At 54.6% G+C, this 23140-nt stretch overlaps 5 protein-coding genes across 5 annotated transcripts; 2 read left to right on the top strand and 3 right to left on the bottom strand.

Moving 5' to 3' along the window:
• Positions 1–3822: 3822 nt before the first annotated feature.
• MAM_01085 (ADP-ribosylation/Crystallin J1) lies at positions 3823–4821 on the bottom strand (the record flags this gene model as incomplete). Its single annotated transcript, XM_040819884.1, has 1 exon — positions 3823–4821. One exon carries the CDS (start codon positions 4819–4821, stop codon positions 3823–3825), a length of 999 nt encoding a protein of 332 aa, XP_040683149.1.
• Positions 4822–5978: 1157 nt separating this feature from the next.
• MAM_01084 (Aminoacyl-tRNA synthetase, class II (D/K/N)-like protein) lies at positions 5979–7754 on the bottom strand (the record flags this gene model as incomplete). The annotated part of the gene is made up of 3 exons (XM_040819883.1): positions 5979–7124; positions 7189–7408; positions 7468–7754. 3 exons carry the CDS (start codon positions 7752–7754, stop codon positions 5979–5981), a joined length of 1653 nt encoding a protein of 550 aa, XP_040683148.1.
• Positions 7755–10062: 2308 nt separating this feature from the next.
• On the top strand, positions 10063–11106 carry MAM_01083 (uncharacterized protein; the record flags this gene model as incomplete). The annotated part of the gene is made up of 1 exon (XM_040819882.1): positions 10063–11106. One exon carries the CDS (start codon positions 10063–10065, stop codon positions 11104–11106), a length of 1044 nt encoding a protein of 347 aa, XP_040683147.1.
• Positions 11107–13255: 2149 nt separating this feature from the next.
• On the bottom strand, positions 13256–16638 carry MAM_01082 (Sec23/Sec24 family protein; the record flags this gene model as incomplete). The annotated part of the gene is made up of 5 exons (XM_040819881.1): positions 13256–13269; positions 13341–13353; positions 13457–14676; positions 14757–15195; positions 15271–16638. 5 exons carry the CDS (start codon positions 16636–16638, stop codon positions 13256–13258), a joined length of 3054 nt encoding a protein of 1017 aa, XP_040683146.1.
• A 4309-nt stretch (positions 16639–20947) lies between these two features.
• On the top strand, positions 20948–21883 carry MAM_01081 (histone H1; the record flags this gene model as incomplete). Its single annotated transcript, XM_040819880.1, has 4 exons — positions 20948–21013; positions 21111–21137; positions 21329–21691; positions 21758–21883. The coding sequence occupies 4 exons, from the start codon at positions 20948–20950 to the stop codon at positions 21881–21883; spliced, it is 582 nt and encodes a 193-aa protein (XP_040683145.1).
• Between the last annotated feature and the right edge of the window lie 1257 nt (positions 21884–23140).

The raw sequence follows: 23140 nt of genomic DNA, 5'->3' as shown, positions 1-23140 counted from the left end.
CGGACACAAGCTTTTTTCCCGAAGGTTTTTTTTTTTTTTTTTTTTTCTCCCTTGGCAGCGGCGGCGGCGGCGGTCGTCGTGATAATAGACGTCTCGTGCGACGCGGTCTGTTTGCGGTTTGTGCCGTTTGTTCCATGTCCGTTGCCGTTGTATCTCATCGAACGTGGCGGAGCACACGGTCTGTCTGTCAGTGCTTACAGACCCGTTGCTCTCTGCGCGATTATCCATGGCGCAGGATTGTACCGAGTAAAGAGTTACAGACAGAGTGAGCGAGTCCGTGGCCAATGATTTTTGTTGTTTTTGTATTTTAAACTTTTTTTATTCCTCTTTTCTTTTTCTCCAACACCACCGGGGTTGGGTTGTCAAGACGTACGTAATTTCCTCTGCGGCCAGAGCGGCCAAAACCCAAAATATTGTCACGAACCAAGCCAGGTCAGCGCCAACCCACTTTTTTCCGTTGGATTTGCGTTTCGCACTGACGACGGCCTTGTTTCTTGTTTTATTGTTGTTTTTGGTTCCGTCCACAAACAGCCGCAAGCAAAAAAGGACAGATTGGCCTTTTTGACTTTCTGGGTTCTGAAGCCGACTGCTACCTCCCGCCTGCAGGCTGCACAGCGTCGAGTCACGTCGAGAGACTTGCGGGACTCGAGGGACAAGTTGTGTGCGCAACGACGTGCGCACCAGATCGTCGGCGAGGGCGACGTCGTCGATCACACACGCCGAAACCCCCTCCATCCCCCGTGAGGAAGCGCTCGAAAAGAGAATGGTCCGAGCCAACCGTTGCCGACTCATCCGTCGTGGACGGCTGGTGGCCAATAGCCTCAGCCCTGGTCATCCCCAGATTGGCCATGCTTAGCTGGACTCCCAAAACACCACAAGACCGACCCCCAAGACCAGCGGCGCCACAGGTGAGTCCAGAACCCAGAAGGGGTGCTCCCTGCTGCTCCCATGCGCTTGGATGGCGCCGGACCCTTGCGCCCTCACGCCCGCGAGATATGCTTATTGTGACTCTTAAAAAGGTACGAGGCGAGACACGCGCGAGCTCGACGTGGACTCGTCGATGCGCCGTGACTAGACAGACCACCAGTGACTTGAAGAGCGGCAAGCAGCCTTGGAGGCGCAGAGCCACGGGGCATGATGGCATGGCCCTCGTTCACCGGCCTCACCATCCCAGGAGATGCTGCTATTTTGCCATGTCGATCAATAGTGCTCACTGCTCAGCTTGTTTCACCACCCTTTGCTTGATACGCCAGCCAGGCGGCACATCGACGGAGCCCTCCTCGCTCCCCATCTTGCGGATGAATCGCTTGACGCATAGTACCAAGGTCTCACGGTCAAAACATTTATGCTTAATCTGCAGAAAATCTCCAGTCGAGGTAACACAGTAATCGTATGTTAGGACCAGTGCTGGGTACCGAGTACACGATGGAATTCCGCAGTGCTCTGTTGATTGCGAGACAACCACCAGTAAGTGAAACATGCAGGCGGCACGCACAAGGCCAATTGCCGAACACTACACAAACATGCACAGATGCATGTGTCAAAGTGAATGTCACAAATCCCGGCACAAAGGCAAACCAAGAGAGCGTAGCGTGTCTCTCTCTCGCTCGCTCGCTCGCCCTTTGACAAACAAAAGACTCCCGTGTCTTGTTCAACAGGGCAACGTATTACTCGGCAACGAGCCCATGTGAAACCAGCAAGCAGCCTCATACGTGCTGTGTGACCCATGACGCAGGGACAGCATCGACTCTATAGAGTTTTTTGGTAGCTTTTTTTCCCTTTTCTCCTGGGCAATTTACCCAAAGCAGCCACGGCTCGTGCATGGCGTTTCACTTTCATGGACATTGCATAAACCTAGAAGCCGACGACCAAACCTTAAGCCGAGTGCCAACGCTGAGCAAACAAGCTGGACAAAGAATCACGCTCAATGTATAGGTAAGGTTTACCAACCCAGGGGCTGTAATGTGCTATGGTGACTAGTCGTCCCACAGCACCATGGCGACGCTCCTCGTCACGAAAACGTTGCCTCGCGTCATGGACTTTGGTGCTGTGAAGAACAAAACTCTACCAGTCGTCCAGATATCGGGGACGCAAAATCGGTCGGTCCTAGCGACTCGGCTCGCAAATCATGCAGACTCCTGCGCTTTCATTCGGGTCACAATCTGGACGCCCGACAGAACGAGATGCGAGGCGCCTGGTGTCCCGGCTATGCAACGCGTCGTCTGTCGCTCCGAAGAATCGCGGTGTGCAAAGGGCCGGTCCTTGAGGGTTGACGCGATGGGCGTGTGGTGTGGTTTCTCAACCTGATTCATACGTCTAGGAGCGGCAGAGTCAATCTGCCCACCAGGCAGCCGACGCCAGCAACGTGCCGAGACGCGATACATGGCCGAATATGCAGCAATTGGCATGACAAAGTCCAAACACACAAAGCACTGCTACGTACTCCGTCGTTAGTCGCCACGTAGTTGTATCGGCACATGGGAACACCAAGTCCTACCAAACACGGGAGCTCGCATGTCGCAAGCGGTGAGTCGGTGACGGTGACGAGCTGGCTTGGCTTCCTCTGCCTCATCAATCTTCATGCTTGCAAGCTCCTCACCATACGGACCTACCCAACATCCGGCCGCCCGTCCGTCAATCCTTACATGCCTGGGCACATGGCAAGGCAGGCAAATGGCCAGGCAAGCCCGATGGATGGGCATGGGGGCCACGGGCAGCCGACGAAGCTCGAGCGAGGCCTTGCAGCCGACAAGGCGGCAGCGCTCCGGGATTGATGGGACGTCCTCCGGAACTGCTCGTCGTCGCCGCGAGTCGACTTTGTTTTCGTCGGCACGCCCAGGTCCTTGCGTTTTGGGCTGCATGCAGTCGGCCCGGACACTGGCTGACTCCCCCTTCCTTGCCCTCCCCGGCCGGGGATGCATTTGCATCGAGCCCAGTTGCAAACGAGTCGCAAACGAACGGGCCTCACATCAATGACCGGCTGCTCAGCTCAGTGTTGACGGTGTACTCCGTAACTCGCAACTCCTATGCCTGTGCGCCCGATATCTTGCGGAGGTCCCTGGCCGTGGTGACACGGTATCAAGACAAGCGAGACAAGGCACGGTTGTCTGTCTAGACGTACACCTCTAAACCGGTGATACTGGTTAGTGTAGCATGATCCGTAGTTGGTTACTATGTTGAAGAGGATGAAAGGTTGTTCACACATCTATCTATCCGTATCAATCTGACCGTCTGACTCGACCCTGTTGAACTATTTTGTCAGCCTAGACTGACTGGCCGACATTTTTGGCTGGTAGTACTTTTCTTGTCTTGATCCCATTTCTCGCTCCGTCTCTGTGTCTCTGTGCCTCTTCAACACCAACATGTTGCTGATTTTGTCGGGTGTATCGAACCCATGTACTTTTTGGAAGAGGGATTAATGAAACACGCTGCAAGGTAGACTTTTTGCGGCATGCGCCTAGTTTATTCTTCTTTTATCTTTTTTAAAAAAAAAAACTTCTCAACGTATGGTTGTTCACTGAGTTTGTGATGTGTGTCTGGCGGTTTTTTTTTTGGGTTTAGGGGTTTAGTTTGGCTTTCTTTTCTTCCCACCTTTCGCTCAGTCCAGGGTGGTAGAGTGATGGAACTTGCAATTGCAGGCTGGTTCCAAAATCCTTCTCGTCATGTGCTCGCGACACGTCGTGAAGCGCTTTGCTCGTGCCAGACGCGCCAGCCAAAGGCGATGGGCATTCCCGAGCCCCAACCGGTCGAAAATGCAAAGTTGAAGAAACGGCAGGCAGACCCGATCAAGAAGGGTTCCAAACGAGCCACCCCTTCTCGGGCCTACGTCAACTCGGTCGCAATCCTAGCAAACTCGCCGCCAAACTGCAGCAGCGCCCTCCACCTCGCGGGAATAGCGGCAGCGCCATCCCTCGCACCCAGCAAGCCCCCGGCCACGGCGGCGTTCGTGTCCGCGTCGCTCCCGATCCTCACGACGTCCACCAGGACGTCCTCCAGGCGCCTCCTGTCGAGGACGGCGGCAACAGCCACGGCCAGCGTCTCCAGCACGGAGCCGCCACATCTCCCCCTCAACTCGGTCGGGTCGGGGCCCTCGCTCGCCATGCGCTCGACGCTCAACCGCGTGCCCAGCTCGACGGCCTCAAAGACGCCTCCGCGCTGTTTGGGGCCCTCGAGCCCGGCCGCCATGGCGAGCCCGAGGTCGACGGCGCGATCGGGGTCCGTGCCTCGCACCAAGGCGGCCGCGATGCGATTGTACACGGCGCACGAGACGGTGCACCTCGCGTCGTCGTGCGTGATCCTGCTGATGCGCATGCTCTCACTCACCAGGAGTTTCGGGTCCTGTTGGAACAGCCCCGTGGGCAGGCACCGCATCAGACTGCCGTTGCCGGCGCTCCCGCTGCCTGCGCCGCTGCGCTCGGGATCCCGCGTCACGGCGAATGTGTCCAGGCCTTTCCTCGTCGCGCCTCCCATGTCCACGGGCTGCGAGCCGGGTCTCCTGCCCGGCCAGTCGCCCCTGTACCAGGCGAGGAAGTTGTTTCCAGCCAGCACGGCGACGTCCTGGCGGGGGTTGCGTCGGGCGGCGCGGTACGCGAGCAGCACGCCGCGCGTCATGTCGGTGTCGGCGGTGGCGTGGCCCGCGGGCCACGACAAGTGTCCGCCGCCGATGATGTCGGCCAGGCCGTTGGGGTAGCGTCTGCGTATCTGCGCGTGCGACTGGAACTCGACGCTGGCGCCGAGGGAGTCGCCCGCGTGGACGCCCAGGAGAGCGCCTATCACTCTCGACTGGTGTTCTCTTAGGCCCGCTGCGGGTTGAACGGCCATCGCGATGGCTTCACTGGCCTCTCTGGCCCGTCGCGTCCGTGTGTGTTGGTGTGGTTGCCAGCCCCGAGGGGCGTTGCGGGCCATGGCGATGGCGGCGATGAGGCTAAGGTGAGGAGGATGAAGAGGAAGAGGAGGAGGAGGAGGAGGAGGAAGAAAAAGAGGGCGAAGTGGACGATGAGGATGGTAGTTTGGCTGCCTGCCCGGCGACGAGGCGGCGCGGTTTTTGTGAGCTGGCCGATGGGGAAAAGGACAAAGATTTCGGCTCATTTCAGCAGCGGCGTGCTCTGAAAGGCTGCGAGATGACTCGGTCCGGTTGACTCGTGGCGGGTTTTGACGCGCTGGGAATGAGACGTGCGATCAAGGTGCTGCTTGGCGCGAGTGTTGAGTTTTAAGGACAAGAGGAGGTTACAAGAAAGAGGCTTGCCTCGTCTCACGGCAGTGACTGTTTTGTAAATGCGAAGACAAAACATACAGACGTGTCTGTTCCGCGTTGATCTGCACCGTATGTTATCCATGTTCAAGCTGAGTATAGGGTCTAGGGTCTCTTCGTCTCTTCGACTAGTGTACAGATAGACTTCAAAATCAAGGTGCTGGAGAGTTCTTGCTGGCGACGGCGATGTTCGAGGCGACCATTTGAACACCACTTTCCCCCCCGGTCCACGTTCCTGGTCTGGTTTTTTCCTTTATACAGTTATTGGGCATTCCGAAAACAAACAGTACCGATGATATGGCGGCGTTCGGCGTCCTGGAAGCTCGTTCTGCGGCTCAACAGTGATAACCGAGATTGCCACTTCGCTTCGAAATCCGAGCCGACTTCCCCCGTCTCCGGGACAGATGTCTGCTGTCTCGTGTGACGGGCGAAAGGACCGCCGTGCTCTCCATCAAAAGTCATGCCACTGATCCCGTGTTGTCCCCTGTCGTGTCACCGCACCGACACCTGCTCGCCTCGTGTTGTAGCCGCGTCGCAAACAAAACATTGTGATACACGCTGTTAAGCTTAGTGAGTCGCCCCCGTCATGGCACTTTCGTTGCCGAACGCACCACGGCACACTTGACGCGAACCCGGAGATGCGCCGAGACTCTTCGGTCCGTGTGCCTCGCCTGGGAAAGATGCCAACGGGTATTTCGCTGGCATTTTGAGCATGCGAATTGTTGCCCTAGCAGTCGCATCGCTGGTAATGACGTGGAAATGGGACCACGTCACGAACGTTTGCTACGCCCGTCAAGTAGCTGAGCAAGCGATCGAAGCCTAGGCCAAATCCTCCATGCGGAGGACATCCCCAGCGCCTCAGGTCTAGGTACCAACCCAGGCCGCTGCTCGTGTCCTGCCTCTTACCGGGCACCTCTAATCCGTGTAACTTCATGTTCTCCTCAAGCTCGAATAAGCGATGCTCGCGCATTGAACCTCCAGCCAACTCTCCAAGACTCGGTACCAAGAGATCGAAGCAGTCAACGGTATCGCCTTGTGCCGGCGGCGATGCCGAGCGAAGCATGTAAAAGGCCTTGATATCACGGGGATATTGGGTAATAAAGATTGGGAGGTAGGCATTGTTCGCCTTGTCAAGCCCCATCTCCTTGGCTAGATATCTTTCGTGCTCCGAATGAAGGCCACTGCCCCAAACGGGTTTGTGTTCGAACATGTTGGCAACAGATTGAAGCCTCTCAATGGCTTCGCTGTAGGGTATTCTGGGCCACTGACTAGGAGAGAGCAAGCCGGTCCACCGACGGTCCAGTTCCTCCTGCTCGACCAAATCCGCAAAGGCAAGCCTTTCGGCGGGGTCTCGAGAGTCCAGTCTATTCTGTGCAAGTTCGTTTGCAGCCCGTAGTCCTTTTAAGCCTTGTGCAAGATACTTCAGCATCTTTTGAACGAGATCCATGACCTCGCTCATATCGTTGACAAAGCTCATCTCGGCTTCGAGCATATAAAACTCGCTCAAATGACGGGACGTGTCACTTTGCTCCGCTCTAAACGTAGGAGAGAGTGTCCACACGTTCCCAAGAGACTGTGCCAGAGCCTCAAGGTGAAGTTGGGCTGAGACGGTTAGATATTTGGGATCCCTGAAAAACTCCGCCCTTGAGCCAGTCTTGACGATGAAGGCTTCGCCAGCGCCTTCACAGTCAGATGAGGTGATGATGGGAGGGTGTGTCTGCTGGAATTTTTCGTTGAAAAAGAACTGAGTGAGTATGAAGGTAGCATCAGATCTTAGGCGAAGAAGCGTGGAATTGAGTGGCGTTCGAGACCGTAGATGCGAAATGTAGCGCAAGGTCTCTGGGGTCTGATATTTGTTCTGGATTGGATAAGTCTTGGCAGACAAAAGGTCAGTGTGCTACTTTGACGGCGATCAATATCAGCTGGAACCGACTCACTTGGGGATCAGATACACCGAGGACTTCCACCTCCTTGACATGAAGCTCTTGAATCATTGGGGCTCTCTCGGCGCCTCTCTCCATTCCATCTGTTCCAAGTACAAGCTGAGTGTGCTTAGAGCAGGTATCTGAGACAGCAGATGCTTCTGTGCTGGGTGGCCTCATACCGGCTTCATTGTGCCACCGTCCCTTCAAACGAACAGCAGAACCAGGTCGTATGCTTTGTCGAAACGGTTAGCTTGGTTGAGCGTACAAAGAACTGGCTGTAGGGCAACTTACTCTGCTGCCAATGCCTTGTCTACAACAGCCTGAACTGGGCGCATTGACGACCCATCCGTGACATCAACAAAACGGACGCCTGAGCTCTTGCGGACAGAGCGTACCCATCCGCACAGATGGACATCCGGAACATTGGTCTCGGGGTGCCAGGTCCTGAGGTCCGCCGCTGTTTTGATGGTCGGTTGGGACTCGTCTATAACCTTTGCGGAGTAGCGTCTCTCCCTGGAGCGCAAAATCCGTAGAATGTGGCGATGGTTCGCGAATTTTGGCAAGAGAGTCGGCCTCATGACGCCAGGATCAGGATTGACCAGATTTGCTCCAGGGGACTCGGGTCGAGTTGCCGTCACACCCGGACACGCACCTTGAGATGGAGGTTCTTTGTCGTCGACCCTGGCTCACGAACCGAACCAGCAGTAGAGGTCATCAGGAAAACGGGCAACGAGGCCAGATCGAGGGAACCGGGATGACTTTGTGGACGGCAAGTCGACGACGTCCCTGATGTGATGCGATGCGATGCGATGCAATCTGATCGGGTGGGTCCAGTCTGAGCTGCAAGTGAAGGGCCGACGCCAGGCACCGGGAGCAGCCTCGGAGACAGGGGTCAAAGGGTCCGGTACATCGAATCGTACGTCAAATGCATGGCTAGGCGCGTACCTGGTGACGTGACGTCGCAGCCTGGCAGGTTCATAAGTCACTCGCACCTTCCCGCCACTGCGGCACGAGAGCCGCGACATCGCATTGCCCTTTGCAGAGCAAACAAAGAGAAGCTTGGAAATTGATGACATGGAAAGAGCTACTGGCCACTCGACCCTTTCATCGGTACGTAGATACCTAGCTGGGAACTTGAGCACACTGCCGATCTGCGGCCACCCCAAGGTCACTCCGCAGTCGGCAACGTGACCAAACTTATTTCCCCCTTTTTCTTTCCGCTAAACCGCAACGTCACAGAGGCGCGTCCAGACCATCCATCCTCCTCCGCGCGTTGTACAAGGTTAGAAAGCATCGTCTCGACTCCAGCATCATACATCCCGTCGAAGCCCGTGGACCAGCCTAATTTCTACCTCCCCCGCTTGTCTCACTGCTCGCGAACACGAACCTTCTGTATTGGCCTGCTGCGTATGATCCAGCGGCCTCGAGGGGCCTAGGATGCGACTTCATCACATCCTGGTGCTATCGAACCTCTTCCTACTGGCCTCTCTGGTGCCTCTCCACCATGACAAGTCATGGTAACTTAAATTCCATCCCGACCAGCTTTCCACGGTTCCGCCCTGAACGGTACTTGTCAGCTCGTCGGCCACGGGAAGTTACCGTCCTTGTGATAGCGTACAGAGTATCTAACATGAGTGCAGAGCAGGAAGCACATTTTCGCAATCCGCTGCCAAGTGAAGACCTTCCTTCTGTCCAGTCATCAGTCGGCCGTGCCCTATCTTGGTCGTTTATCTTCCTTCCTGTCTTAATATGTCTCAGATCATTTCTTGGCTGGGCTGACCACACATCTGGCCCGCCGCTCGCCTTCGTGCCAGAGCCAAGTCCCTTGGATATCGGCAATTAACAAATGCCACTTTGCTTGGCTTGGGTCCCTTTGGTCATCCATGGAACAGGAAGACCGCATGCCAACATGGGAGTCAAAAAATTCTTGTTCAGTCTCCATGTCTCCGCGCCCATGACAGTATTTTGTCGGACAAAGGCGAGACGAGGTGCCACAGATCGGACTGCTAAACAAGTTGCCCTCCTCTTTACCGCCTAGCAACCATCCGCTTGAGCCCTCACACCTTGTCCAGCTACTTGGTTCTTCATTCTCGGCTACCCTCGATGCGCTTGTCACCCGCATCATCGATGTGGCCCTTGGGACCTTGGGACTTACCAAGACAGAGGCGAGGGGATGCCATCTCCGTGGGACTCTGTGTCTGAGATGTCTGCACCTGTTTGGAGACCTGAGGGTCCTTACAGCTGCCATGTACCAAGTCGAATTGCCCCTACGACAGTCGCAGCAAACAGCAATGCCGCCGCGCCGTATTGTTACGTGCTTCGAATGCAGCCCCTAGGCCCTTGGCCTGCTGGCAGTTCTGGCACCCTCGGTCTCGTGGTTTTGCCAGCGCTTTATGTTTTACTGGAAACACACCATCTCCCCCCCTCCCCCCACCGTAGAATTAGGCAAGTCGAGCGACGCGGCCATGGTGGTTTTAAGCCCGGCTGGAACCACCTGTCGCTCTTTGTTGTCCGCCGTCGAAGCTCGTCTCGTCCTTCGTTTGTTGGCCAAGGTCATGTCTTCCATTCCTCGCCTCTAGATGAAGGTGTTCCAAACAAGTGATTCAGATCTTTCATTCACCGTGTCACCCAAATTTGTCGAGCCACGCTCACGTTTATCAACCTCCTACTGGGCCCTATATGGCAACTCCCCGGAATAGTTTGGACATTACACCATCAGCGAGGCCTCGCCAAGCAAGACGGCATTGTAAGCATATAAAGTCTGGCACATCGGCTTCACTCGTTCATGTATCAACTCGCTACGAGTTCACACATGTGCACAGTTGAACGTCGTATCTCTGCCACAAATATATATTTGCCCATCCCAACTGGGCATCAGCACTCATCATGGCCCCGGGATCAAAATCCAGCCGGGTAAAGCCGTCAGAAGTGGCAGCCGACACCAAGAGGAACTTTATCCCACTGATCAATGCCAACTACGCTGAGATGTTTCCTCCGTACTCGATACTGTACCGGCAGCCTTCCCAACTCGTCATTACCCGCCGGCACCTGAGTACCAACCCCCCCTTTTTCCGGGTAGAAGCTGGAGACCCAGTCATGCTTGCCATTTCTTATGCCGCGGCTGACAGTCGGGCCTCTGAGGCTGTTGGAGGCTCTAGAGTCAGGATTCCCTTCATCTGTGCTGCCAACGAGCGCCGTCCCGGAGGTGATTGGGAAACGGGATGCTCCGGATATGAAGAGAAGCTCTGTCGTCGAAGCAACCTTTCTGCAACTCTGAGCAGTCCTTGGCCAAACACACAAGTGCTATCGAATTATCCTATTCCGTCCACTGGTGGCATTCTCTCCGATGCTGTTGTGGTTTGTCGAGGGCCTCATGACAATTACGAGAGACTTGAGCGCTGGTATGACTTACCAGTTGTTTCTGTCCCCCCGACTCGCTGGCCAAAGTTGAAAGAGAACGGGACCATGTACTCCTTTGCAGAAGAACGAGACATGATGAGAGAAAAGATCCGCGGCGCCCTTCGCGTCTGCCTCTACAATAACTATGACCGAGTCGTTGTGGGAGATTTTGGCCTTGGTAACAGCTGTCGAAATCCGCCCCAGGAAGTTGCTGAAATCTGGCGGGACGTACTGCTCTTCGACCCAGATGTTCGGGGACAGTTTGCATACGTGGTCTTTGCTTTTGAGGACGCCTCGCAAAGTACCACACGCTTCATTCGGGACGAGATGGCACGGAAGGAGAAAAAAGGGGGTAGCAGCAAGGTCAAGTCGCGTGGCAACGCTTCGGCCCCTCTCGGATTGTCGCAAGGATCTTCTACGAATTCGGGGACAGACATGACTATTTTCCAGATGGCCTTTGGTCATGCCGAGATCATGCGTGTTCTCTCTGCCAGAGATCCGCGCTATGGTCTCGACATGATTACAAGTTGAATAAGGATTAGAACGCATAATGCAGCTTCCGCACGCTCAAGAGGACTACAGTGAGACGGGACCGCGGACAGTACATCCAATATTGAACTTCAGTTATAACTGGCCACGCCCAGGTATTTGGACTCTTCAATGGCCCTTGGTCGTCCTCCATCAGCTCTCTGTGCTTCTGTCCGTCGATACTGTTTAGCCTTGAAGGATTGGCTTTCCATCATCGGCGTGGCGCTTCGTTGCACGTATGCTATTCCAAGAACACGGCTGTCCTGTTCAACCCCGTTTTGTTTTTGTTCGTCTTTGCCTCCCTTTCCTTTCCGTTTTCTCTGTCCCGTTTTCTTCTCCCGCCAACGACTCTGGATAGCACTGTGCACCTGATGGTGGTTGGTTTGTTGTTAGGCTCATGGTGATGACGGAACAAGACCCTGTTCTGTCTGCATGCAGCCGGCTTGCAGTACGATTGTACGATTGGTTACTTGTCCAAGTTCACCATGGAGTACATTTTTGTTTTTCCCCCAGTCAACTGGAACACACATTTGACGCATCGAACGCGGTGGTGGGTCGTGGCTCTCTGGAAGTGAGGTTCAAATCGTCATCACAGACGGATCCCTTGGTCAGGCTCACATCAACTCGTCGAGACTATCAAATAGAGATAATCCAAAACATGCACCGTCCCCACAAAACCGCGCCTCTGCATATTTCTGCAATACCAAAAGGTCGGTTGACCGATTTTCACTCGACTCTTACGTCTGACACCTTGTAACTGCGCTGTGATTCGGTTGCCACGGGGCCATGATTGGAAGCTAGTGTCAGAAACGCCCGCCATCGTCGTTGATGTTCGTCCATTTCAGTCGTGATCCCTGAGACATTATACCACACCTGGTCACACACCCCTCTGCCTCCCCCCGGCCCATGTTGCTGGTTCGTGTCTCGTCAGATGTCACTTGGGCTGGGCCACGTCTCCGCCGGGAGGAGATGCTTGAAAGTGCCAATCCACTCCGCTGTGAGCGAGGCCTTGGGCATGTAAGTCAGCCTACGGAGTGCTACTAGTTAGTATGTGACACTGGCAGTCTCTGGGCAGCAGCATGTCCTGCGTTGGCGCAATTAATTCGAGGTGGTCGTTTTGAACACGTCCACCACATGGCTCCAACTGAAATAACCGACATTCCCAACCCAATGTGACGGTGCAGAGGCCGAAACATTGTTTCTTTTCCTTGCTTTTGTTTTGTTTGCTGCGGGCTATGTGCTTGTCCTCCTGGGCAAGTCCGCAGGCCTGTTGGACTCAATCAATCAATCATGTCCAGTAATCAAACTCGTCACTTGGCATATAATGCCCTCTATGTCTTGGTTATACATCTGATCTATCCTCGATCTCCAGCGCCTCGGTCCAAGCACGTACTTATTATAGGCTCTTTGCGGTCCGATGCTGCAGCTGTAGTTCCGAGACAAGCATACACATCCATGCATGTGCCTTGTGCTCATCTCACAGCTGCTGCATACGGAGTACTACAATTGCTCCATCAAGTTGCCCTTGTGGCCGGCGGCCCAAAGATGCTTGCCTGCCTGCCTTGGCTGCTGGTCACGCGAACGACTTGTAGAGAAGGGGAGAGAGGGATTTGGAATAGCCCGAAGCGGAAGCAGATGACACAACACATAGGGCAGCCGAGGCGAAGGGCAACCTCGTCGAGGGTCGAGGAGCCACTTGAATATCCCGAAACGAACCCGCACAGCGAAGAAGATGCGTCAAAGTTGGCTGAAGGGGCAACAAAAAGAATAGAGCCCGAGGTCAGATGGCATCCCTCCCTACGGAGTACTGCAGGTGTAGAAGAGTTGCAACATGTCCACGCCCGTTGGCAAGACGTTTCTTGTCTCAACCTTGTATGACTGGTCTTGTTTTTGTCATTGTGTTGCACACGATAACGTGTAAACTGCCTACCCAAAACAGTTGATTGATGATGCGGTAGCTCCCGATGCTCTGCGCCTTTTTCAGGTCGTCAAAATTAAGCCACACACACATGCGAGCCTTCCGGTTTTCCCTTTGTTGCCCTCTTCTTTTCTTTTTGGAGCCCCTCTTCATCCATGATTGTACGTGTTACACGGCCGCTCATGTTCCCCACCGCTTGGTGGCTGTGCCCGTATCGCCGCCTTCTTGTTTTGATCACGATTCTTCCACTACCACATTGTTGGTCTGAGTCCGGTAAAGTTGGACAGGGTATTTAAATCAGTCTCGCTTTCTTTCTTACGTTGACCGCTCAGCTGGAAGCATGGCATGGTTAGAATGGTGCTGTTTTACATCTGAGAGAAAAGGGCAAAGGAAAGAAAGGAAAAAGGGGGGGGGGCATTGCAAGCAACAACGTACCTCGAGTTGCACTCCCCTGTGCACGTGGACCAACCAGTCCACATAATTTTGTGCCTCGTTGTTGCGGTCCTCTACCAGCATACGAGCAAAGTCAAACTCGGCACCGTCGATTCCTTGTCGAGCGAGCTGGATGGTTAGGCCTTTGGAGCCGCGCACCGTCTTGAGAAACTCGACAATGTTGCGAACTTGTGCGTTCAGGTGGGTGTCCAGGACGGGTAGTGATGATGTGTATGGATCTAGGCTCTTCAGAGAGTCCTTGTCCTCGCCAAACAGGTCGGCGACGAGGTTTGGTGATGTCTGAGAGTGGAACCACAGGAGACATTGCTGACCGTTGTCAACAAGATACACACCGCCGGCCTCGATGCGCGAAAATGACGCTCGTAATGAAGGGGGCATTTTCAAGTGGCCCGTCTCCGGGTCAGCGAACCCTTCGTCGGGTTGTAAGTTGTGGAGCGGGATCATGCGAGGGTAGAGATACAAGCTGATTTCCAAGGCGCCCATGGAACGGAGCATGCGCATTTCATGGACCCGCCTGTCTGAATTCTCAATGCCGCCCTTGAAGGCTCTGCATTTTACCAATCCTAGCATGTACATGCAGAACTCCTTTAGTCTCTCTGGCATCACCAACTGGCCGGCCGGGTGTTGTTGTGCCGAGTGTTTCCTATAGCACGACATAACATCAATGGTCCGTTCGGAAAGCCAGTTTCGAATGTCCTTGAGATTGCTTGACGAGGTGGCGAGTTTCGTGCCCGCTTCCTTGGCCAAGAGCGCAATCACTGCGTCCTGATCAACAAACTTCATGCACGCTCGGATGCCTTGCTCCCGCATGCCGGCTTCCTTAGACGTTTCGCTCACGCTGGCAATAACGTTGGAGCAGCGAACTCTGCGCTGGCCCGAAGCGGTCGTGTACAGCAGGGCGGATTGAAAATGGGCATCGAGTTTGGAATCCAGCTTGCCATCGTGGCTGAACGAGACTGCCAGGGCCTTGTCCGAGTCGATGACGCCTATTTCCAGATCGGCCCCAAAAGTATGTTGGACGAAGTTGCCGTGATATGCCGATACCTGCAGGCCGTTGGAGCATCGAACCTTCATCAGTGCTTGGAAACCCGTCTCTCTTGCCACTGTACGACTGATCTCGACAGACAACTTGGGACCGTCTCTTGGGGCGATGAAGTTGGGATAGTAGAACGTCTCTCCGCCACTAGTAGCCGCAACGTGACCTAGATGGAAGAAGAAAGGGGGGGGAGTTTAGCCAGTCATCCACCTAACCTCTAAAGCCCATCCCAAGTGAAGAACGTACCGATAGTAGCAATGTCGAGGTAGCCGCCAGAAGGAGCAGCGAGGAAAAAATCGGCGCCGATGCCAGAGGCCGCCATCTTCTCTGCCACCTTCTTCCAAGCAGGATGCTCAGTCGTGTGGAGCTTTTTATCCAGTTCTCCTCCGGGATGATTGCCGTCATCACGCATAAAAAGCCTGCCGGGACCCCAGGTGGGCAGTGCAGAACAGGAGCAAACAATTTTACCACCAGTCTTCTCTAGCGCCGCCAGAGCTCCGTTCAGGGTAGCAAGAAGTGCAGGTTCCGGGTTCTTCACTTTGGAGAACATTTCAGGCAATCGTGTCAAGAGTGAAGTGATGATTGACTTGGATTCGTACGGATCAACAAAGAGACCCTCGCCCAGAGGAAGGAAGGGGTCCTCCAGATCCGGCATGATGAGCATTTGAGGCTGATCGAGACCAGGCTTAGGCGATATTAGCAACGCTTTTTGGCCAATTTCAAGGCAGAAAAAAAAAAAAAAAAAAAAAAAAACACTCACATGCATGTTGTAAAAGTGAATATCTTTATCATAGGTGACGAATCCAACCTTGGCGCCTTCAGGGAGCCGTCTCTTTGGCTCGCCATTCCCATCCTTTTCCTGGTCCTCTCCTCCGTAAATGGCAGCCAAGATGCCATCACAAAAGGTCTCCAAGAAGCCCTTGTTGAATGATTCCTGTGTTACATCGATGAGGAACAGCCAGCGCAAGCCCACTGGTTCTCTGGTCCAGTACTCCTTGGGCACGACAAACTCGACGGTACCTCGGTGTAACTCGGGTCGCTGGTCTCGGTCTACACGAACACCTTGCGGGCTCGTGGCGCAGAAGTATTCGGGAGGTGTGTCGTTGGGGTGCGTGCACAAGTTGCATACAAACTTGTTGCCGCCGGATCGGAACATCATGAAGGGGTTGATGTAGGCGCGGCATCGACGGCATCGTGGCGGGCCGGCATCGCCAAAATCGAGAACAGGAATCTCTGCCTCGCCCGGCTGCAAGGGTGCCAGAGGCTGCAAGAGAAGGCCAAGGGGAAGACCGGTGGCGTGCAACCCGTCCGAGGTGGCGGGGATATTGTTCAAGGTCAACCGGGCGAATTTGGGGGAGGCGTTGCCCTGGTCGAAGGCGACGAAGGAGACGGTCGCGGGGGGCGGCACATGACGTTCAAAGGTAGGATAGACGTTCTTTAGGAAGTATGGTTGAACCGAGTCGCGAGACACAGGCACACTCGGCATGTCCTCGAGAGAGACCTTGGATGGGCCCGACGTCGAGATTGTGGCAGCAGCGTCGGCACTTCCGTTGCCGGCGCCAAAATACCCTGGAGTTGAGAACTGGCCAGCATTCATCATGTGCGGAGTGCCCTGGGGGCTGGCGAACTGAGCTTGAGGTCCGAAGGCTGGAGCACTCGGGGTTCCTGGAGCAGCGGTAGGGATGAATTGGTTCGGGTTGGAGCCAGGAGGTCCGATGCCATTGAATGCCTGGGAGGAGCCCGTCGGCTCGACTGTGTGGTAGGCATGGCGGTCTTTCTTCTTCTTGCGGATCGTGGCATGTCCATCAGCCAAGTTCAGGGCGCCCATTTGCGAGGCGAGGCCGGGATCAGGTGCGGCGGATACAGATGCAGGCGCATCATGTGCGAAGCCTCCCCGGAAGGCTTGGTCAGGTTGACCGTGGGGAGACGGGTAGGCAGCACCGGAAGATGACGGTGATGGTTGTTGTGGTTGAGAAGCATACGGGCCAGGAGCAGTAGCTCCGTATCCGTAACCAGGAGGCTGTTGCGAGTAGGGCTGGTGACGGGAAGGATGAGGATTGGTGCGGTTGGGATCGTTGGGGTCGGCGATGCCCTGGCCCAAGGCGTGGTACTGTGAAAAGTCGGCCATGGTGAGGAACGGTGTTGTCGCTGGTGAAGGAGGACGGCGGCTCAGGCAAGCCTCTGCCGAGGGAAAGGAGGTCCGGTGGTGACTGGAGATCGAGAGTGGACGTGAAGATGGCAGCTCGAGTTGTTGAGGTGCTGCTGAGCAGACCACCAGAATCTCGGACCAGACACCAGACCAGACTGCTTCAGGCAAGGTAGGTACCTACTAAGTACTTACCTATAGGAGGTAAGTAGAAGCAGGGTACTTCCCGGATACTTGAGTACTTAAGTACGTGCTTGGAGTATTCAATGCAAACGTGCACCGACGCGAGGGCGGCGTACAGGCGCCCAGGTGGGCAGGGCAGCGTGGGGTACAGAGTACTTGAGTGCCTGAGGTCTGCAGCGGTTACCCACCGCACTTACTTAGTCTTCAGTGGTCAAAGAGGGACTTGGCCGCTAGGATGACTTTGACAAGAGTATTTCACGGAACTCGGTGCCCGCATGTACGTACCTACCTAGGTACCTAAATACCTAGGTAGGTCCCTAGTAGGTACCTTGACACCTGTCCTTTCCAACTTGGGTGCTTCAACCAGACCCTTTTCCACCTTATTTTGTCAGCGTGCCACGGGTTCCTGGCAAGCCATGTCCTCATACTTATATATATATACATACTAGAGCTGTTTCGCATCCAGAAATCTAGATGTAGATGGGGGAGCCAGCGGCAGTCAAGATGTCTGAGGAGAAAAGGGTACAGAGTAAATGAAGTGTGTAATACAATTTTGTAGTGGACTAATTTTGCTAATTCACTAGCAACGACAAATAAATAAAAAAAAAAAAAAAAAAAAAAGAGGGAGAGCGACAAGGGAAAAATTCTCGGGCATCGACGCGGAGGAATAGCTTCCTTCCGTCTTCTTTGCCTTGAGCAGCGGCCAGTCTACGATCATTCTACGTCAATCCTGGAGATCGTAGGCAAGCGGCTGGCTTCTTTTCAACTTGGTCCAAGCCTCCGGGCTCCTGATTGGCGTCTCCTCTGTGTGCCTCGGGGTAACTACGGGCGGCATTCGGGGTTGCTGTTGTGTCCTGACTTGTGGGGGGTGGAGAATACTTCGGGGTCTGCTTAGTAAGTAGAGCGTGGGTCCCGAGCCAGGTCGTCGGTCCACGTGTGCGGTCACATGCGCTCCGATCCGGCCTCACCCACGACACCGCGTGTAAGTCGGGTGGCCCCAACGTCGTCGAGACGAGGCAACCCGAGGGCAGTGGCAGGACACGGAGTGAGCGCAACAGCCCAGCTTTGATGGCGAGCGTGCGTGCTCGCCGGAGTGGTTTTGCACCGCACGGCGCTGCATGCTCCAGGTTTACAGTCAACCTTTTGAGAGGGTAATGCCGCCACGGCACAGCTTTATATCGACGGTGAAGGTCTTGAGAAGCATACGTTTCGCATGGATGGGGATTCGGAAACCGGCAAGAAGCCGCTCTACATGGTGGGAATCCTCATCAACTATTGTCCCCTGGGCCTCTTCGCAGTTCATACAATGTCTTTCAAGGGTTTGAACAGCAATCGCCTCGGTTTAGCGCGAGGGTGGCATGTCGGCCATGTCTACACAGATCCGTAGTCGAGTGCATGCCAAGTTGCTCCTGCGCGCCGAGGCCAGTAGTAAATGGGAGATTACGCGGGACAACCACCAGAAAGCCGTCGAGTGGCGATGCTGGCATGAGCTCGATTGCGTCAAAGGAAAAGCTGTCGCAGCGAGCTGGCGTGGTTGTTTGTATTTCTTCCTGTTCCCCTCTCACCCGGTCACGCGGTGTGTCGCAAATGAATCCTCCCCGCGTCAGTCGCGCCGAGGCCATCGTGGCATCCGAGGCAACGCCGCCGGACAGCCCAGTTCCCAGAGCAGGGCGGCCTAGGCCGGCAAAAAAATGCATGAATACGTAGATGGAAACGTCGTTTCATCGTTTTCCGGCCGTATTTAATAGACTCGGCTCCCCCGTGTTGCTGCCTCCTCGCGTTGTCTGGATAAATGAGGGGGCGGTCGCAACGCAAATCCTGGCCGCCCGACGCGACGAGCGCGTGTCCGCAAATGCCCAGCCACGACAACAAAGAAAACGGAAACAAGCATACTCTTGGCTTCAAGCTTTTCCAAGTGAGAATCGAGGATGGCATTATGTTCAGACAAGATTTCACGAGAGTGCAAACTGGTTGCGATGTGCGCCCAGTTGAAATGTGGCGTCTCGGTCGCATCGCAAAACGAATGCGCTCAGCAAAACCGACTACAGGGTCGAGTTAGATCAAAAATCGCCCCAAGCATGTGAGCATGGCGATGACAGCCGGATACAAGGCGTCAAAGGCGGCATTTTTCCACACTTGCAAAGACTACGGCGTGGCAATTTGGTTGGCGAGGACGAAGAGTGTAGATGGCTTCACGTCAACACAAGCTCCTCTCGAGAGGCGGCGATGGCTTGGCGGTGTAGATGGCCCATCTGAGCGCGACGCCCCAGAGAAGTGCAGAAAGAAGAAAGAAAAAAAAGTCACATGGAAGGATTTGCTCAAATTGTCGGTCTACGGCATAGACGCGCGGAACTGGGCAGCAAAGTAGCGTCACCTGATGGCGACGGACGATCCACAACGCACAAACGCCGATAATTCATCACGGCAAGGAGTGCAGAGTCCAGATTGCGACATTGAGCAGCTCAAGACGTCTCGAGTATCAAGACGGGGCTGGAGATTCAGGTCAAGACGGCTTCCAAGTTAGCAAATGGAAACATGGCGCAACAATTATACAACCGGTCGCAAGGGGGGGTGGGAAAAATGACTCATGGAAATCGTAATGGAGGGTGCGAATTAATTACGAAGGAGGTGGGGGGAGGAGAAGGAAGAGACGAAAGGAAAAGAATTCAAGGGGCGAGAGGGTGGTGGGCGGTCGCTCCTCAACCCATCTCGGATCAGAAGTTTGGGTAGACTGACGAAGAGGTGATGTTGATCAAGGATGGCCAATCAGAAAATTGGTCACGGGACAGGTATTATTTTCAAAGAAATGGCGCCGATTTTTACTTTAGGCCATAACATGCATGTTCCCAGGTGACAGGACCCATGCCATGCCATGCCGCGCCACGAGCAGAGGGGCAGGCGGCGTGACCTGGGGAGGACTTGTAGTTGGGTACGAGGGTGTGGCTGAGGAGCCGGGGCTGCGCGACGACCCCGGAGAAAAGTTTTACCTAGTAGGTAAAACAGGAGGCAAATTAATAAGAGGGAAGCGGGGTCTGCTCTGGCGGGCCACTTGAGCACTCGATGGCACCGAGTGCTAAAGAAAGAACAGAACCAGATGACTCGGGCTGATCACCAGCCACCACCTGGCCTATGTTCTCGGTACCACAGCGCGGGCGAGTGTCTCGACATTGTGGCGCAACGTCGCGCGTCAAGATCATGGCCCCCCCCCCGGCCGGGAACGGTAGCTTGGGCGCTGGGTGCAGCGATGGATGCAACGGGTGTCAGACTGCATAGTGCTACTAGTACTCCGTACTTTACGATAATAGGGCTCGCCGCCTGATGGCCTGCTCGCCTGCCTCTCGTCCGCTTCAGCCAGTCCTGGAGCCGTCACACCATTGCACCCGTTCTCGGGACATTGGACATTGGAACGAGCTGGCGCGAAACAAGGCAAGGCAAGCTCAAGCTCGGGGGGTGGGCGATGCGCCAGTTCCCGTTTTCTCGGCAGATTCGCCCTTGCACTCGCAGTAGCACTCCGTGGGAAAGTAGTAATGTTGTTATTACTACTTCTATCGTGCTCCGTGCTCCGCACGGTCATATTCCTCCAGCCAACCCGTGTGTCCCCGTGCCGGTAAGTACATTGGTGCCTAGTGCGTTATCTACCTAGGTACTTATTAAGTAAGTAGGGACCTACTTAAGGTAAGTAGGCAAGTCGGTGCTTAACATGTGTGAGTGCGGTGCACTCCCACTACTGCTAGTAGTACTGCTAGTACGGAGCACTGGTGTGGGTTGTCCGTTGGCTTGGCTGTTGGCCGCACGCCCCCAGGTGAAAGAAGAGAACCACTGGGCTGGGCTGGCTGCCCACGCCGCACCTTGGACCTCCTGCGCGCGACAGAGGAAAGAGCTACTGATTGCGCTCCTCCCCCCGCCCGATATATAAACAAGGCCCATCCCCTCAACGCGCCCGATGGCATCGCTCCTATTTATCCCTGCTCTCACTAGATTCCCCCCAAAGATTACCATCCTCTCGGTGTAGATACATATTGTGAAATTGTTTCCAGATCGAAACAAGGCTCAGCTCTCACAACTTCACTTACACCTTTATTTCCCATTTTCCGGCACATTCATCACGATGCCTCCCAAGAAGGCCGAAGGCGCTGCCGCCCCCAAGACCAAGTCCACTCATGCCACCTACCAGGTTAGTCGCGGTCGGTCCTGGTTCTGGTTTTGTTTTCCTCGAGAACAAAACAAAAGAAAACAGCATCTGGGAAGTCGCGCGTGCTAATTCACACCAGGACATGATCACTGATGCCATCGTCAACGTATGTCTGGACATCCATGTACCCTTGGGCGCGTTGTATTTGGCGACGGCTTGATGACGAAGACGACGGGGTGGGTGGCCTGGATTCATGGTTTCACAATCGCGTCTCTGAATCACGGCTCCTCCTTGCAGCAGCAGCCCAGCGGGTGACGGCATTATGATCAATTCGCCTTACTGACTTGACCTCTGTAGCTGAAAGATCGCAATGGCTCCAGCCGTCAGTCCCTGAAGAAGTATGTCAAAGCCAATAACAATCTGGGAAATGTCTCGGACAACATGTTCGACTCTCTCTTCAACAAAGCCTTGAAGGGAGGTGTTGAGAAGGGCGTCTTTGCCCAGCCCAAGGGTCCCTCTGGCGGCACCAAGCTAGCCAAGAAGAAGGTTGAGCCTAAGAAGCCAGCTGCGAAGAAGGAGACCGCTGTCAAGAAGGCCACCACCAAGAAGCCCGCCCCCAAGAAGCCCGCCGGTGAGAAGAAGCCGGCCGCGACTGCCCCTGCCGCCAAGAAGGCCGCTCCAAAGAAGCCTGCTGCGACTGCCAAGAAGCCGGCTGCTAAGGTACGTTTTTGTTTGCGCCGAAGAGATGCTGTCCCGGTGTGTGTTGAGTTCTAACCCGTCTCCCAGGCTGACAAGGACGCCGCCTTGACCAAGACCAAAACTGGTCGGGTCGCCAAGACCACAAAGCCCGCTGCTAAGAAAGCTGCTGCACCAAAGAAGGCAACTCCTAAGAAGGCCGCCGCCAAGGCATAGGCCAGCGGTTTTCATTTGTGGCCATGTGCACTTTCTTGATTAATGACTGGACTACGGCGTTATGGTATTTTGTTCAGTATGTTTTGTTTGTTTAAGGTCACGACTTGGGAGGGGCAGGTTCACGGGAATATTACTGTTTTGGGCGGGAGCGGCAGGGACAATATGGCTTGTTTTGATACGCGCACACACGGCGCAGGACATGGAGGCAGAGGCATTTGCGTGTGGGATATTCGGTTGCTGAGAAGAAAAGGACGAAGAATTTCATGCGTCAACTGAGAAGAGCCTCGTCGCCCAAATCGGGAAGCAGCCATGCTTTTGTTTTGCTTTTATTCTCGTTGTGTTTGGAACTACTCTGAATGTCGAATCTGTGTTGGTGCAGTTCTCGACGTTTTGGGTACGAGAAATACGGAGGGAGAACTCGGCATTGGTTTTCCTCACGCGATGGTATTTTATTTTATTGTTACTTACCCAAGGTCGCTGCTAGTGACTGGGTGTTTTAGCTTTGTCTGCAGGATGGCGCTACGTGTAATTATATACCACAAGGCTCAGTGCGGGAGGAAGGGAAACACATAAATGGACTCTGATGTGAATCGTGCAACGGCCTACTCGGTACTGAGCTTTTTTTTTTGTTTGTTTTTGCTGGGCGCATCCGCTAGGAGTGGCGAGGCGGAAGATTGCGACGCGGTGCGTTGGAAATTGGGGGGGTGGGTTTTGTTTACACGTTGGCGACGTGGGGGTCACGTGACGTGTGTGGTCCTATTTTGGCAATTGGGTGCTGGGTCACCGATGACTCCACTAAGTCGACGCATGAATTGTACACCATATTCTGGTCAGTCAAGTGATGATGACTCCGTGTGTCGTATACTTGCCCCCTATCTCTCTCCCTCTCCCTTTCTCTCTTTCTTTCTTTCTTTCTCATTTTATTTTTACACATTCTTCACACGTTGCCCTTTTTTTTTTGCAGTACTACTGGGTGATGACGATGCCTTGGGGCAGCTACCCTAGGCCTGGTGCGAATTTCACAACGTCAAACCACCTACTCAAGTACCTAGGTAGGTAGGCACTTAAGTACTTGGGTACTCCATACTTTATTCTTAGGTGAGGCCAGGAACGGCGCACAGAAGCGTGGGGCTTACTGGCTGACAGAGACGAGCGCCACTTGGGTGGGGCCAGTCCGCGGTAGTAGAAACTAGTTCTGGTTATTGGCTTAGCGAGGTGGGCCATGTCTAACGGGGGAGGCATCACAACGTCGCAAGT

Source organism: Metarhizium album (genome assembly GCF_000804445.1).
Source record: "Metarhizium album ARSEF 1941 chromosome Unknown scaffold_1, whole genome shotgun sequence".
NCBI lineage: Eukaryota > Fungi > Ascomycota > Sordariomycetes > Hypocreales > Clavicipitaceae > Metarhizium > Metarhizium album.
Note: the sequence above shows the minus strand (reverse complement) of the source record. Positions and strands in the feature narration are given on the sequence as shown.